The following is a 15,649-nucleotide window of genomic DNA, read 5'->3' on the forward strand; positions in this document are numbered from 1 at the left end:
TGAAAGATTCATCGAAAGAAACATTGACGGTGAAATACCATTTTAATTTAGCAAAACTCCTCTATAGATGGACCCTTGATCCAAGTCCGTTCGTTGGAAGTTCCAACTACGACACTCATCCCGCGTCGCGTCTCTTGACCCCCGTCCAACGCCAACCATCACCCAAGAGAAGAACAATCCAGCATCATTGCTCTGCATGAACAGACGTCTGGAGCAAAAAGATACACGCGATTATGATTGTCCGTTAAAGAAAGACCAGAAGGAAGCCGACTCAGGAACGAAAAAAAGCAAAAAAAACAAAAAAGCAAAAAGCTCGGATGGCCCCGTGGTCAGGAGTCGAACTCGAGACCCGGCGCCAACTTACGAATACACCACTTCAAGCAGCACACCTACCACGTAGGCTACTGGGGCATTTTCGTACTCAACCAACGCGCTACTAGGTAGGCTACTGGGAGTTGTTGGAACGTCTGAACCCGAGGCTTATAAAGTCCCAATCAGTCACGGCAGTACCTTGATCCTGCCTGCCACTAATAAACAGCTGGGGACCGTACCGGTCGGTGTGCCTGTTGGAACTTCCGTTGGTGGGTCTTGCCCTTCCATTCCGCCTTCACTTGATCCGTCTCATCACTTTCTTCTCTGCATCTACTCATTCCACCCAGCATAGCCTTCTCTTCTCCAATCACGGCTGGAAACGCCGGCCCAAGATCCGATGCTTCCCCCTCCCACAACGACCTTAAACCGTCGCAGTCCTAAGCACTGGCTTATCATCCGGACTCCTCCCGTTCCTGTACTGCCACAACCTACTCAAATCCTTAACCTTCACCTTAGCCGGCTTACTCTCTCCTCTCCTCAACCTCATCGTTCCTCTTCGCTCCACGGTAGGGCTATGGCCACCATGAACCGCAACCCCTCCCACATTATCGCCATCAACCGCACTCCCGTTCCCACCAATCCCATTAGCAAGCCAACTAATCTCCATCGCCTCCTTAGCAGCTGTCATCTCGCTGCCCGCCTCGCCAACCGTAATCTCGCTCTCCATAAACTCATTCTCGTTCTCCGAGGCGCCAACAAAAGCACCGGTCTTGGGGTCCTTTTCGAGCGGGAACATGCCATCAAGGTAATGCTGACAAAGCTGGTGGCCGCCGCGGACCGTGGTGCGAGCAAACACCCGTCCGATGAAGCGCGGCATGGTGTGCTGCCCGGGAATGGAAGTGGCAAAGTGCAGGATCCCCCACAAAGCGACGAAGTCGGTTGTGTGCGCGTAGTGCTCGATGTGGCCGATGGCGCGGCCCGAGACGGCTGAGGGGGTGCTGGCGCTGGTTTCGGAAGTGAGGGTGGGGATGCTGGGCTCCTCTACCCAGGAGGAGGAGGGATCCTCGCCGTTGGTAGTGTAGGTGTCCTTTGCCGCCGCCGCCGTGGTTGTACCTGCAGCTGCGGGAGTGGTACCCGTGGTTGTGGTCCTCTGCTGTGCCTGTGGGGATGTTTCGCTGGTCAGGGGTTGGTTGTCGGACAGGGCTTCCTGGGCTTGCTCCATGTTCCCACTTGCCGCTGTCGTGTTGGTGGAGTCGGTGGATGCCGCCAGAGGGTTGCTGATGGCCTTGTGTTGGGACTGGATGTTCCGATGCGGGTTGTTGAAGTGGTTGGCGGCATTTCCGAACGTGTAGACTTCCAGCTTTGAAAGCAGGTTTTGGGGTAGTTCTTGCAGAAGCCAGTCAATGATCATGCCTCCCTCGATGGCACCCTGGGAATGCAGGACGAAGATGACCTTGGAGTACTGCGGGTTGTAGAGCTTCTCCTTGATGATCCGGTAGCAAACACGCACGTCTGCTGTGGCGTAGCCGAGGTTGCGTTGGACGAGACATTCGATGACATCGAATAGGATTCCGGCACTGGATCGGTGAGCTTAAGAGTGACACAAAGAGTTCCCGAGACGGTATAGGGACTCACGTTTTATTGTGTATCCCAAGGATGGGGCGCTTGAATGTTATGGCTAGTCGGTTAAGGTTACTCTGCATCCAGTGCTCTCTACCATCTTGTTAGCTCAGCTCGCTCATGAACCGTGGGGGATTGTGAGACCAAATCTCAGCCAGGTTGACCTACCCTACTGCCACACCGTTGATGAAGATCCATTGTTCATGGGCATGCTCAGGAAGCGCTGGCGCGTATTTGGGATCGGAATGGTATTCGACTTCCGTTCCGTTCAGCAGAGTGCAAAGCCAGTAGTTGACAAGCATAAACAGCCCGATAGCCAAGGCAGCAGCCCAAACTGGGAATAGGATTAGTGTTGGGAGGGTCACGATAAACCCAAGCTGCAACACAACAAGCACCGCGTGAAGACCAACACAGAACAGGTTTCCCCGCGTGATGGATAGCTCATCCAAGTCTCCTGAATCCGATGGCGACAGGGGAATCAAGACGTAGGGAAGAGCCCATATGAACTTGAAGAAGTAGTAGATATCAAAGGCCATCAACTTCAACGGTCGATCCGTATAGCTGTAGTTGATGACCGACTGCTCCCCGATCTGAGAGCCAAAGAACTTTGTGTTGTTGGAGGTAGGCGTCTCCGCCTTTCGCCATTTGGACGCCATGAATGCGAGTGAGGCAAATATGGCCACGATGGTGAAGCAAGATATGACGAGAAGAGTTGGCATCGTCAGTGATGAAGAAGACTAAAAGAGGCCATATAAGAAGGGATCAAATCCTGTGTAGAACTAGCGCAGCCTTTTTATGGTTACACCAACTCCGATCCAAGTCGACTCCGTTCGGCTGAATGATGACATCCACTCAGTCCACGCCTAGCAAGTCTGGCTGGCGTCAGGAGGGTACTTAAGAAATGGATGGATCTGACCAAGGCTGAGTCTGAGTTGGCCTTGTTTCGGCAACTTGGCGCCCAATTGGCGGTTGCATCCAAAACGCGGTTCCCGCCCGTTCTTGCAGGGCCAACAGTGCACGATGATTGATGAAGCCTTCCAACAAATTGGCTGAACCCCAAAAGATTATCCCCGTTGGGACGTCAGATGCCCTCCCTGAACCATTTTGACGATTGGTCGGCATGATGGCTGGTTGGCTTGAGTTACATCCAGCCAAGACACGGCCAAGAAAAGACGCATCAGCCGTGCTGTAGGGCTGATCCACCAAGCCATCCAAGCCTCCCCACTTGACGTTCTCATGGCGCCAGCTGATCGTGATGGCGTCAAGGTGCGTTCCACAACTGGCAATGCTTTTTTTCTCTTTTTTTTTTTTTTTTTTTTTTTTTTTTTTTTTTTTTTTTTTTTTTTCAATTGTGAAGCTGAGTCCAACCAGCCGTGCCGGTTGTTTGGGGCATGTTGGGAGCAAGATTCAGTGCCTGCCGTCCCGTCTCTGCTTTCCTTTCTTCCCGCCTCTGCTTTCCTTTCTTCCCGCCTCTGCTTTCCTTTCTTCCCGTCTGTGCTTGTGGCATAAACATGAATGCTGGATTTTCCACATAATAAATCCATTTCCAGTTACTTGTTGGTTGGAAGGCGGAGAAGAGTGATGTATAAAAAGGAAAGTCAAAAAACCAATGTCGTTTTTTACATTTGCGGGCGACCGCAAAAGAGCATTGGTAGTTGGTGCGTTGTGCTGCCGACACTATTGCTGAGGTTAGAACGGTTGAATGTGAAGGTAGATGATGAAGTATGGATGGCATATGCATTGCGCCATCAGACAAACGATGATATCTGGAGTCTACATAGAGTAAATCAACACAACCTATGTAGTAGTTGATGTACGGCTAAGGTACTTCCTTTACATTGCGGTCGGTGGTAGTTCCCTCAGGCCGAGCCGTTATTATGATCAAGGTCAAAAGCACGATAATATGCAATTTCATTAAGAGCAAAAGGGTATAAAAACATAAAACCAACATATGCCACCAAAGCACCGCTCCATCAATTGCGACGACGCCGCAACCCTCTAAACGTCACACGGCTTTCTGTCACCATTTATCTACTTCCCCCAGCGTTTCCCCACCGTCCCGTCAGCAACGCTTCACTATCTCCCTCTTCGCCCTCGGGAGTCACCACCAGTGTCGGAATGCTTAGACTGCGCGCATTGGCCAGTTCATAATAATCATGGTAATCGTCCTCGGTTTTCCTTTGTTCGTTCGCGTCAATGTGATGATCTTCGGACGTATTCGGGCCCACCGCTCCAGTCTCGGTGACCCAGCTTTGGGCCCTGTGCAACTCTGCCGGTCGGGTGGGCACGCCGCTCTGAACCGATCCGGCCGCAACAACTATGCCGGAACGCTCCGTAACGCTGCCCGACGGACGGCTTCCCCAGCCGAACTCGGCGCCGATTGCCTGGTCTATTTTGGATTTCAACGCCTCGGGTGTTGGCGACGGCTCCCTCGTGTTGTTCTTCTTTCCGCCCCATATTTTGACGGTATAGCCTAGTTTTTCCGGCCCACGGGCGTTGCTGTAGCTATAGCCTCCTGATTTGTTGTAGGCCAGGTCGTAGGCTTCGAACTTTAAGAGGCGACGATATGTGTAAAAAGCGTAGAAGAGCACTATAAGTGTTGTGCCACTGGATCAAACGTTAGCCTAGCAGATTCACAACATTCAAGACGGCGCTCTGTGCTTACAGAAGGATGCAATCCATAGCCAAGCCAACTATGGAGTAGTGGCGGTCCGGATATCTCACATAGACGGCAGCATCTAAGCCCAGCATTCCGCTGGCCAGTGTGGATTTCATGAGATGTGTGCATAGCATGAAAAAGGGCGTCAGCGCCTCAGACCTCGCCTTCCATAGTTCCGCTACCGTGAGAGCTACAGAGATGAAGGAGAAACCAACTTGGATGGATTCCCAACTAATGAAAGGGCCTTTGTGTTAGCGCGCCATTTGTTTGGCGGAAGAGTGTTGATACGTAGAGTGTTTCCTGACATACACTATTTGAACTATAGGATCCCGGCCATGAGAAATCTCGTCGTCGTAGGTGTGACAGGTTACGGAGAGTCGGTAGGCAAATAGTCCAACCAGGCTGAGAAGAACCCCAACCTGCATTATCCAACATGGTACGAGGAAGCGAATGCGCCATTCGGCGCGTGCGAACAGCACCTGGTCCAGGTTCACAGTCATGGTGGGATATTGTCGATTATTGCATGCAAGATGCCCCGACGTATAAACGCGTGTAGGTGTGAGTGAAGAATGCGATTGTTGGTCGAGGTCATGGAGCGCTGTTCATGAGCGTGGATCGCGTATCCTGTCCCATTGATGCCGGCCACCCCACTTCTAGGTCCCCGGTAACTATCCCAAAAGTGGCAGTGAAAGTCGGTAACGTATAATGAGATCGGCGGAGGTATGTTGGCAGCTAAAAGGCATTTTCTTTCCGGATCCGCCGGTAGGAGCGGAGGGAAGATATTTGTCGGAGGAGAACGCTTCGGCATTTTATCCGTACCTCTTTGCAGCTCAGCACCCGGCAACCCAACGAGAAGGAGCTGAGAAGTGGATTCCTTTAGGGCTCAAAAGGGAACAAACCGCAGAGGTCCACTGGCTCATGGAGACAAGCCCCCGTTTGTCCTTCTGGGTTCGTTGTCTCGGAAAGCGTTGGCTGGGCTGTATCAGTGTTCCCAGATTAGGCGGTGGCTGTCTCGCGGCCGCTCCATGGCAAAGCAAGGAACAGGAAGATCGATAGAAGCCACTTCTTCCTGATTGGGTTTGTGAAAGTGCATGCATGCCCAAGTGGGCTAAAAAGCATGAGCTAGTGAGCATTAGGACTCAGAGGACAAGAGGGTGGTGGGAAAGCGTCGACAAGTGGACGACGACATGGTCACAAAATGGACCCGTACACTCTAGGAACCAACAGCGCTGCCTCCAGCGCTTGTCGCGATTATTACCCGTTTGGCGAAAAGATAGAGCTCATATTGCCCGACATCGTGGATTTCTCATTTGAGGTTGTCTAGATTATAATGAGTTGTCGTGCATATGGGGATTGGAGGATGCGTGGTGATTACAAGCGCAGGAAGCGGGAAAGGAAGGGAGAGGTCCAAAAATAAAACCAAGCGCGAGCGAAGTTGCCAGACTGACCAATGATCGGATAGAAAGAGCGTTGCCTGCCGGCTGCGCCTCAAGGAAGGAAGCGACAGCTTGTGAGACCCACTCACGCTACAGAAAATAATCCAAGAGGGCGGCCAAATATTCATATTTCTTGGAGCGGTCGGTCATTTGTCACTTTCTCTTGAACAGCCAATTTTTGTCTGACATCGATTCGATGCGAGAAACTCTGCAAAACCAAAGTGTCCATTCTTTATTGTAAACCTCAAAACACCCAATTGCCCTGCATTGACCTGGATTCTCCATGATCGCCGCCCCGTTCGATCATGGCATCGGCTATAGGCAGATGATGGCGGTCTACACTACTCAGTCCTGGAGCCCGCAAGGGACGCCAGCCTCACAGCGAAGCGCCCAGCAAGATCAACTTCCTAGGCCATCCTCACTTCCGTCCTGTGGTGGTTGAGCATCCTCATTACAGCCTCTCCCTTATGAGCTTGGCCCGGACACGCCATGACGCTCCTTGATGCCCTGTTTCCCCCACTAGCCCTGCCCTGTGGGCATCGGCGTACAAATGTATTGTTTCCTTCATTTTCGCTCCTTAGCCTCATTGTCCGTTGGCAGCGGCACCTTTGAAAACAGAAGTGCTGCTGAATGGCACGACGTTACCGCTGGCATCTGACATGGCCGGTACACTGGGATCAACGTCATGCTGAAGGTCCTGACGTCTCACAAGTTGAGCTGCCGCTTATGTTAGTGTCGTGAATAAATCACACTTCCACATGAGCTTGGCTTACTCACCATTGCTGATGCCGGTGGGATAAGCCATAGCCACAGAGACGAGGGCGAGCACAACAGCACTAATAAGCTTCATTGTGAGAGTGTCGTCGACGTTGATTAGCTAGGAAAAAGCAAGTGTTGGGCGAATATATAAACGTTAGAGAAGTCGTAAAGAGTCGGCCGGCGACGATGGTAGAAGAGACTGAGAGTGACTGGAATTGAAGCGAACGGCGCGGATATCAGACTGAACGAGGGCGATGAGTAAGACTGGTCCAAAGTCAGATCCATTGATGGCTATTGCTGACTATTTGTAGCATTGTGTCCAGAAACATTATGAATTCGTGGTCGAGATCTGCTTGGTTTCGTGAACGATATGCGTTTCAGGATACGATTCATACAAAGCACTGCCTTCGGGTTGAGTACAAGGTGGTAGCCGAGCGGCTAATCCACTTCCCCAGAAGCTTGTTTGAAACGCGGCAAGGGTTCCTATCCACGGTAATCCAGAGACGCCAACTTTCTCTTGAATTGGGACGGAACTGAAGGGGGAACTGAAGCTTCGGTGGTTCTAGGGTCCGGGAATTCGATCATAATCGCGGTTGGCAGCTATTTGCAGTCTGGACCTTGAGTAAGAGCCGATTCCAGTACACCGTCACAACGGTGATCTGCGGGCTTACTACTGGGAAAGGTCTGTAGTATTCGACACTTGCTCCGCATCTTCCAACTCAGGCATTGCACTGGTAATATCATTACTCTACCTAGGCCAGAAGTAGTCGGTCTTTGACCGTCCAAATTGATCAGGTTTCCAAGGCTGGATTCCGTAGGATTCAGTGAGACCAAGACTCTGGACTTTTTTTGCATTTGGAACATTTGCAGCGAGGATCCAACACGCAGTACCAACCCAGCCTCTATCCTTATAGTCGCAGGGGGCTGAAACTGATATTCTGGAACTCCGGTCGGTTAAGATGTTGCAATGGCTGCCCCAGAGCCCCGGTGGCTTGCACATCAAACCGTGACGGGCCTCTTCCGGGGTTCCGTGTTGCAGCCCTGGCTTCCCCCTGTCAGAGCCTAGAACATCTAGCATTAACGAGCTGTCAATCCTGTTTGATATTCGCCAACTTTCCCATCTCAGTTTCTAACGGATGAACGCCATGAGAGGAGTCGATCGCATAAGTGGCAGAGGCGTAGAGCAGGGCTCTCCTTGGTCGGACCGTGATACTGATAGGGGAGAAGGTTTATTGTATAGAAGCGTGCGACGACCGCACAGGATGAAATACGGGAGCCACAATTTGTCCACTATCTCCATACTTGGAGGCCATGTGGCACAGTCGATAGATACCGGCATATGTATATCAAGGTAGCACACCAGCGGGTGACAGTCACCAGTTGCTTTTGACATTCCACAGCTTCGGCTCTGCGAGACTTTGTCGCTGTTTTCGAAGCCCACGTCAACTCCAATCACTGACGTTGTCCAGAATCACTTGCCAGACTCGCAGGCGTTGCGTATACCGCACACGTTGCCAAAGTGCCCGAGAGAGATCATCGATAGAATTCGACGCTGGGACATTCGTACGCTTATCGTGGAAGTTTGACCGCAGGGTTGGACTTGTGATCCGTTCAAGGCTAGAAGAGCCCACGGGTGAAGCCTGAAGTCAAGAGGACTTATCGATAAGGTCCAGAATCCTCTGGATCGTCTGATGACAAGAGTCTGGGGAGACCTTGATGGCTGTTGTGGTGGATCTTACCGAGATCCACCGAGATCCACTGAAACCCGTCAGCTCCACAGGTCACTGTCGAGGTGACGCTAACATGCTTCGGTGCCTCAACTCTAAATGGATGACCTGGACTTATGTAGGTGGCTGTTGTTGTCTTCACAGTTGCAAGTCATTGTCGCTCTGGATTGACTACCTTATAACTCTCTGATAAATGATGAGCGTGGAGAGGCCGGACCTCTTGGAACGAGAACATCCAATGCACCCAAATGGATCAAAATTCAGACAATAGTCATCCATCGAAGCAAGGACGGGATTGAAGAGAAAGACTTCGATGTTAGGGAACCATCAGCAGCAACCCCCTCAATCCCTGCTGTCTTGTCCCACCCTGGATTAGTGGCCACTGTCGTTGACCGGAGACCCGTCGAGTTACCCCTCGCTTTCGACACCTTTCTTCCATTCATCATCTGTTTCCGTTTGTGCTTAGAAACCATGACCCGGAAAACGACTCAAGAATGGTGACCACACCATTTCCTGACTGGCGGTCATCCTTGGCCTGGAATTCGGATGGATGATTCAGCCACGGCTCCATCCGCCTGACTACCGCTCGTGCTGATGATGCCCTACCTGGCTGACGACTGCACGCCGCTGTGGACGGAGGCACACCCACCCTGCCTGCACAGCACACATTCCACTTCCACTTACAGCCCAAGCTTGACGGTCCTATCGTCCCCCACCCCCCGCACGTCGTTATCCTCTTCCTTTCCTTTTTCTCCGTTGTTGTCTTCCTTTCGAAGAGCATGGTAACCTCTTCCCCCTCCTTTTAAATGTGACTATCACCAGTTTGCAGAACCAGAAACATACACCCAATCAGCAGTCGCTATCTGCTCTACCGTCATTATTATTCCTACAGCTATTACAGCATCACCGACGCCGTCAAGACGTTTTTGTACAGCCACGTTCTCGCCAAGAAACGCACTCCCCTCCTCCCACCTCCTCCCACCATGGCCACCGTCGAGCACTGTCTCTGCTGCTTCGAAGCCCTCGTCGCCTACCATGAGCGTCGCAAGCCCATGAGCCTGTCGGAAATCGAAAAGTCATGGGCCGAATACATCAACAACACCATTGATGACGACGACGACGACAAAGAAGCTACTGCTGTTTCCAGCAGCAAAGCCCCCCAAATCCCCGCGCTCCGTAGGCTGGTTGAGGCTACACTGCCGTCATCATCATCGTCTTCCTCCTCAACATCCCTCGCCACAACCAGTAGCAGCAACAGTAGCAGCAACAGCAACACAACCTTCCAATCCGGCATCTCCACGCCTGCCACATCCATTGCTTCCTCCGCCTCCCCCGCACCGCCTTCAGCACCCGCACCCGTTTACGAATCCCCCCTCTTCGTAACCTGGAACGTCGTCCATCATGACTCCTCATCGGATGATGACGATGACGATGACAATGATGACAATGTCTCCCTCCGCGGCTGCATCGGCACCTTCGAATCGCAGCCCTTATCCTCCGGCCTGCCTTCGTACGCCCTGACCTCCGCTCTGCAAGACACGCGCTTCCACCCCATCAGCCGCGCCGAGCTGCCTTCTTTGCAAGTGGCCGTGACGCTTCTGACCGATTTCGAGCCGGCCGCCGACGCCATGGACTGGGAGCTCGGCAAGCACGGCTTGCGCATCAGCTTTGTGTATCGCGGCCGCCGGTACGGCGCGACTTACTTGCCGGACGTGGCGCCGGAGCAAGGGTGGACCAAGGAGGAGACGGTGGTGAGCCTGATGCGCAAGGCCGGGTGGGAGGGAAATAAGGCGCGGTGGAGGGAGGTGGAGTTGCGGGTGGTCAGGTATCAGGGGAAGAAGGAGAAGTTGAAGTACGAGGAGTATAAGGCTTGGAGGGATTGGGTGGATGAGAAGAGGGCGGCGGCGGCGGCGGAGTGAACGTTAAGAGGAGGGGGAATTGCATGGATCATAGAAGGGTTGGTTTGGTCGAGGAGTTACGGGCTGGAGCATATGGAGTACTGGTAAACCGACGAGGTGTTTGGCGTACTTGTAGAGGCATGGGGCGTAGATGGTGATTGATGGGAAGGAAAGTACGCGCGCGCGCGACACGCTTTCAATGAAGAACCAGAGTAGTAGGAGCACAGTTCAGAAGACAGAATGGGGGGGATTTCACGAGCGTCGACTTCTTAGGAGTCTATCTAGGGCATATCGGGAGAGGTTCATACACCACCATCTAGAAAGAAAGAGATTTCAATACCGATGCAAAGAACTGGACGATGATATGGTTGGGCAAGAAAGGACATGGAGTCATGCATGATAGACAAGCACAGTCAAGAATAGAAGAATGCAAGCCGACAAGAGAAGGCCGAAAACCGACAACCTCGAAGAACGTAGCCCTGTAGAGAGAGATATGCATCACATTACAACTTTTGAAGTCAACAAGACACAATCATATGTTTGAAATACCCTCTGCGTTGTCTATGGCTCCAAGCATATGGAAACGATATGGGAGTCAGTTCAAGTTTCAGGATATCAGGTACATTTCATGATGAACCAGGACCTAGACCAAGAATTCCTTACTGTATATACATTTCACTTCTTTTTCTGCCAACCATGCCCATGAATCCAATCACAATCCATCATCAATGGTCGCTTCAGTCAAACAGTAAGGGAAGGGGGAAGAAAACGACATGACCAGAAAATGAAGCTAATTGTAAAATGGCAAATAAACCGCCGCGTGTGGTATCTTGATCTCTTTTTCGAGTCGCCTCGCCTGCAAGCAATAATAAGACAGAAAACAAGACAGAAAACAAGACATGCTGACCGCCGATAAACGCCTACCATAACCAGCGACTCCAATCCCAGTCCGACCTAATCCTGTGAATTGAGGGTCATTTAAGGCCCAGCCTTATTTGGCCCCCATATCCACGAAAAGCTTTGCCTAGCAGCGAAAGAAAGAAAGAAAAAGCATCAAAAGCGTGAACCAAGCAAGCCCAATCCAACTAATCCTTCTGGTCCTACCAGCACTTCAGAGACTTCAAAAACCTGCTGGCCCCTCCCTTCTTCTTTTTACTCCCACCCTTCTCATCCAGCCCACCTTCCTTCCCATCCTTGGTCGGCAACGGACTCAACGGCTTCGTTCGCCCCCTACTATTCCCCAACAACTCCTCAGCCGCCTCCTGATCAACGCCCGTAATCCCCAACTCCGCCAGCCTCCTCTGCTCCACCACCCTCCTCACAATCAGCGCAAACGTCTCCTCGATGTTCACTTCCAGGCGCGCACTCGTCTCCATGAACCCGCACCCCCTCGACCTCGCCCACTCCAAGCCCGTAGCGGCTGGTATCACCCGGTTCTCTGACAAATCGCATTTGTTTCCCGCCACAATCTTCACCGGTGGAACAGCCTTGGCTCCCGACCCTGCTCCACCGCCCATATTCGATCCCGTCGCGTAGCGGTTGGACATGCTTCCCGAAATCTGGGCCGGCGATAACCCCGCCCTCCGTGCCCTCGCCGCGTTATCTGCCCTCGTTTCGGCCTCCATGTCGATCAGATCATTGAAGTACTGTAGCGCGTCGAGGCTGTCGCGCGAGGTGATGTCGTAGACCATCAGAAAGGCGTCGGCGCCCAGGTTGGACGAGGCCCACATGCCGCGGTACTCCTCCTGGCCTGCGGTATCGGTTAAGCTCAAATGGTAGGTGACGCCGTCGATGCGTCGTGTGATGCTGTAGCTGTCTTCGATTGTGGGGTCGTAGTCTTCTGTCCATTGCGAACGGACGAGACGGAGCGTTATGGAGGATTTACCGCAGCCGCCGTCGCCGCAGATGGTGATGGAGATGGGAACCGGTGGTTGTTGGGATTGCTGCGTGCCTTGGGTGGGAGAAGAGACGGTGCCGGCGGTTTTGGCAGAGCCGGTTGATGCCGAGTGCCCGTGACTACGGGGGTTTTGGGATGGCATTTTTGAAGTTTTTGTTTTGTTGTTGGGCGAATTATCGTTGGCCTTGTTTGGTGAAAGATGGTTGGTGTTGTAACTAGCGGGGGGTAAAACGCCTTGCTAGTTCTGTATGTGATATTCCAATGGCTTTGGAAAAAGGGGGTGCTGTGCCCGCTTTGATATTGCAATTGAATTTGGAGAGGCCAAGTTGGCTTATCCTTAGGTAAGATATGATTTCGAAAGGAGGGTCAGAAAAAATGGTATGATTTGGGTGGGAGCAATCTGAAAGATATTTGATGGTAGACGAGGACAGCTCCGTATAAGAGGGGTCGCAGGTCGGTTGGGTCGAGGTGGGTTGCAAGATAAAACAAAAGTTTGGGTCGAGCCTAGAAAGGAGGGGTGGGCGCACAGACAGGGCGATGATCCGGCCTTGTTCCTGGTGAGTGGTGGTGCTTGATATGATGCAAGGTGGGATCCCTCCTTTTTCTTTCCTTATTTTTCACCCCGAGGTGCGAGCGCGTCGTCGCAAGAAAGTTTGGTTCGACGTCACGTTTGACGGGAAAACCAGGAAGAAGCGAGGAAGTGTGGGGCGAAGTCAGGCCGAGAAGCAGAGACTGCAAAAAGGAACTGAAAAAAAAGAAGGTTGTTTTTAGTCCGTCCGATAAGCTGGTTGTAAGTAGCAACTGCAGTGCGGTGCCGTAAAAGCAAACAACTGAGCGAACGAACGAACGAGCGAGCGAGTGTGCGTTTTAGTCTAGTGTTTCTGGTCGAGTCGTTGCGTTGGCTCGCAAGGGAGAAGTGGCGTGGTTGGCCAAGATGGATTGTGATGATGTTTTTGTTTTTGTTTCCAAAAGAACACCAAAAATGAGGGGCGTTGAGAAAATAGTTACCGTATTGGCTGACAAACCTCCAAAAAAAGTGAGAGATGAGGAACAATGAGGGCCAAGGGAAGAAAACCGGCTCAGCTTTCGAAGATGTAAAAGAGAGGACGGAAGATGATGAATGGACTCCTCCTCGTATCATGGAATATCAGTGGGAGAGAGCAAGAGTCCAGATGGGCCGTATTTGTTGTTCCTTCCGGGGTTCGTGAGTTCATTGAATTTGATTTGGGCCGATACCCACCTTTCATCTTGCCCGCAATTGGATGCCCACAGGGGTGACGTGCATGGGCACAGCGATGGGGCCTCCCGGGGAAGAGCCCTCATGCGTTGAATGCGACGGTCACCAGGGGAAAGTTGCAACTGTTCCCACCCCCGGCGTTCGCCGGAAAGAAGACGGCGTTGACGATGATGCTAGCTATGATGCACACTGCTACGCTGTAATACACGGCAGGTTGGAAAACAGAAGCACAGCAACGAGGCATGGATGTGATCATCCTTGGGCACGATCTTGTCTCTCGTCACCGGATCTGGCCCTTTCCGCCGTGGACAAGGGAGGGTGGACATTTCGCGATGGAGGCCATTCATCGTTGATAACCGCCATGCACTACGGTATAACACAACAAAGCTGTCTGTCTGTCTAGGTGAAGCAAGTGCAACTTGCAACCGCCCGCTTTCTTTCTGTTGCTTCTTGGACGAAAAAGACAATGAGTCTTGTTCTGTTTAAGATGGACAATAGGGGTTGCAAAATGCCCCTTTTTGCTTTTCCAGGAGTTGGAGAGGATCAGCATGACATGATAGGATTGGTTGGCTGTGATGGAAAACTCTTTTGTGCAGATTGTTTTTCCCGCTAGGCGCGGTTTGTTACTGGCTTGTTAGCAGCGGGACCATCCCCAAATGCACGATCGCTCAACCGGCTGCGCTTCCGGCAGGGCAACCATGACAGAATGGCGCACTGCGATTGCATGCAGCAGGCGGTGCCCGGGTTGTGGTTGCGTCCCCAGGAGCCGGCTTGCAGCTGAATGGGATTTTGGGGAAAGCTGTCACATCGAAAGACGGTTCGGTTGGAGGAAAAACCACAGAAATCAAGTCAACGAATACAGAACAACAAACGTCTTTTTTAGCTTCTACTAGCCGCAGAGCAAACCAAACCAAAATACCTAATGGGATTGCCTTCATCTTGAAAACGACAAGTCACATGTCAGAATTGGGCAAAAGATGGGCGAACGGATACCGAATGGAGGCGATGCGGAGATTGGCTGAAATGATATCAATGCGCAAAGCGAGAGCCCCACAACTTGTCAACAATTGGCCCACTGTTAACGGAGAAGGTCAGGTCCCCCATGTGCGATAAAAGGTCCACACAGCCCGCCGGTCGCCGGGCGGCCGCATTGCCATTGCCTTCCGTTGTCTTTATGCCGGTCGCCGTTGCTAGACACCCGAACAACCGGAAGACACTGCCTGTCATGGTGTCTTCTGGAGAGGGGAAGAAACCGGAGGTAATGATGTGTCTTCTTTTCTCTTCTCTTGACCAACGCGATAAAATGCAAAACCAACAACAGGCCCAAACAAAAGCACTGCACAGCAGGTCACAGTTTGTCTGTTTTTTTTCTTTTATTTTCCCTCTAGTGAGCTGCCAATGGACAATGGTGACCACCAACAGCAAGAGGTACGACGAAGCAATGAAATCCTTCCTCGGTTGCACCGCCGCATTCGCCATTCTTTCGTGATTCCTTTTTTTGGTACCGAGTGAGCGGGGGTCGTGGGGGGATCCCAAACCACTCAAACGACATTTCAGAGGTGCATCTCGTTAAGAACACCGATGTACAGGTGGAGTATTTTCATCTCTCCTCATTCATCACCTTTTTTGCTGAAGAGGTATTATACATTCAGCGTACACTACTGCCCTACCTACTGATCCAGAGGAGCATGAAAATCCCACAATGAATATTGGTCCACGGTGAGGTCATATTGCGAAGAGGTCGGGTGCAGAGCCGATTGGATCCCCACTTGTCCAAGACAGCACTTCCATGCTCCGGGGACGGAGGAGTCGCCGGCGGGTCTGTACGCCAAAGTTTCCCAAATCCAATGCGGCCATGTGCGGGATTTACGGGCTCCGCCTTCCGGGCTGCCCTGCGGCTAAAGGAACGGCTGTCGGCGGAGCGTTGACGAAGAGTGGATTCTTGAACTTCGGGGTGGACCGGGGGCCGCTGACTTCTGTGAGGCCCAGACGTGAACCGCGGTTCGGTTCACCCGTTCCCTTGTTTACGGCGTATGTGACGGCACGCATGGGGGGGCTGTGGGTGAGTGCAAAAACTCTGACTCCTTCGGTTTCTTGCTTTGTT

General features: G+C 52.1%; 5 protein-coding genes across 5 annotated transcripts; 1 reads left to right on the forward strand and 4 right to left on the reverse strand.

The window, feature by feature from the left end:
* Nucleotides 1-23: 23 nt before the first annotated feature.
* SMAC4_06403 (uncharacterized protein) lies at nucleotides 24-2,837 on the reverse strand. The gene is made up of 3 exons (XM_066090448.1): nucleotides 2,101-2,837; nucleotides 1,948-2,025; nucleotides 24-1,889 (listed from the first exon to the last, which is right to left on the reverse strand). Exons 1-3 carry the CDS (start codon nucleotides 2,649-2,651, stop codon nucleotides 734-736), a joined length of 1,785 nt encoding a protein of 594 aa, XP_065947477.1. The 5' UTR covers nucleotides 2,652-2,837; the 3' UTR covers nucleotides 24-733.
* A 943-nt stretch (nucleotides 2,838-3,780) lies between these two features.
* On the reverse strand, nucleotides 3,781-5,958 carry SMAC4_06404 (uncharacterized protein). Its single transcript, XM_003344701.2, has 3 exons — nucleotides 4,901-5,958; nucleotides 4,598-4,822; nucleotides 3,781-4,539 (listed from the first exon to the last, which is right to left on the reverse strand). Exons 1-3 carry the CDS (start codon nucleotides 5,089-5,091, stop codon nucleotides 3,960-3,962), a joined length of 996 nt encoding a protein of 331 aa, XP_003344749.1. The 5' UTR covers nucleotides 5,092-5,958; the 3' UTR covers nucleotides 3,781-3,959.
* Nucleotides 5,959-6,163: 205 nt separating this feature from the next.
* On the reverse strand, nucleotides 6,164-7,087 carry SMAC4_06405 (uncharacterized protein). Its single transcript, XM_003344702.2, has 2 exons — nucleotides 6,805-7,087; nucleotides 6,164-6,744 (listed from the first exon to the last, which is right to left on the reverse strand). Exons 1-2 carry the CDS (start codon nucleotides 6,875-6,877, stop codon nucleotides 6,611-6,613), a joined length of 207 nt encoding a protein of 68 aa, XP_003344750.1. The 5' UTR covers nucleotides 6,878-7,087; the 3' UTR covers nucleotides 6,164-6,610.
* A 2,148-nt stretch (nucleotides 7,088-9,235) lies between these two features.
* SMAC4_06406 (uncharacterized protein) lies at nucleotides 9,236-10,775 on the forward strand. The gene has a single exon (XM_003344703.2). It carries the CDS (start codon nucleotides 9,497-9,499, stop codon nucleotides 10,430-10,432), a length of 936 nt encoding a protein of 311 aa, XP_003344751.2. The 5' UTR covers nucleotides 9,236-9,496; the 3' UTR covers nucleotides 10,433-10,775.
* A 184-nt stretch (nucleotides 10,776-10,959) lies between these two features.
* Nucleotides 10,960-12,939, reverse strand: SMAC4_06407 (uncharacterized protein). The gene has a single exon (XM_003344704.2). It carries the CDS (start codon nucleotides 12,448-12,450, stop codon nucleotides 11,512-11,514), a length of 939 nt encoding a protein of 312 aa, XP_003344752.1. The 5' UTR covers nucleotides 12,451-12,939; the 3' UTR covers nucleotides 10,960-11,511.
* Nucleotides 12,940-15,649: the final 2,710 nt, after the last annotated feature.

Source organism: Sordaria macrospora, chromosome 6 (assembly GCF_033870435.1).
Source record: "Sordaria macrospora chromosome 6, complete sequence".
Lineage (NCBI taxonomy): Eukaryota > Fungi > Ascomycota > Sordariomycetes > Sordariales > Sordariaceae > Sordaria > Sordaria macrospora.

Coding starts and splice junctions, on each gene's coding strand:
- SMAC4_06403 (XM_066090448.1), bottom strand. CDS start 2,651: ATGCCAACTCTTCTCGTCATATCTTGCTTCACCATCGTGGCCATATTT. Junction 2,026..2,100: donor ATCAACGGTGTGGCAGTAGG/GTAGGTCAACCT, acceptor ACAAGATGGTAG/AGAGCACTGGATGCAGAGTA. Junction 1,890..1,947: donor CTTGGGATACACAATAAAAC/GTGAGTCCCTAT, acceptor TCACCGATCCAG/TGCCGGAATCCTATTCGATG.
- SMAC4_06404 (XM_003344701.2), bottom strand. CDS start 5,091: ATGACTGTGAACCTGGACCAGGTGCTGTTCGCACGCGCCGAATGGCGC. Junction 4,823..4,900: donor GATCCTATAGTTCAAATAGT/GTATGTCAGGAA, acceptor CCCTTTCATTAG/TTGGGAATCCATCCAAGTTG. Junction 4,540..4,597: donor GCTATGGATTGCATCCTTCT/GTAAGCACAGAG, acceptor CGTTTGATCCAG/TGGCACAACACTTATAGTGC.
- SMAC4_06405 (XM_003344702.2), bottom strand. CDS start 6,877: ATGAAGCTTATTAGTGCTGTTGTGCTCGCCCTCGTCTCTGTGGCTATG. Junction 6,745..6,804: donor TCCCACCGGCATCAGCAATG/GTGAGTAAGCCA, acceptor CATAAGCGGCAG/CTCAACTTGTGAGACGTCAG.
- SMAC4_06406 (XM_003344703.2), top strand. CDS start 9,497: ATGGCCACCGTCGAGCACTGTCTCTGCTGCTTCGAAGCCCTCGTCGCC.
- SMAC4_06407 (XM_003344704.2), bottom strand. CDS start 12,450: ATGCCATCCCAAAACCCCCGTAGTCACGGGCACTCGGCATCAACCGGC.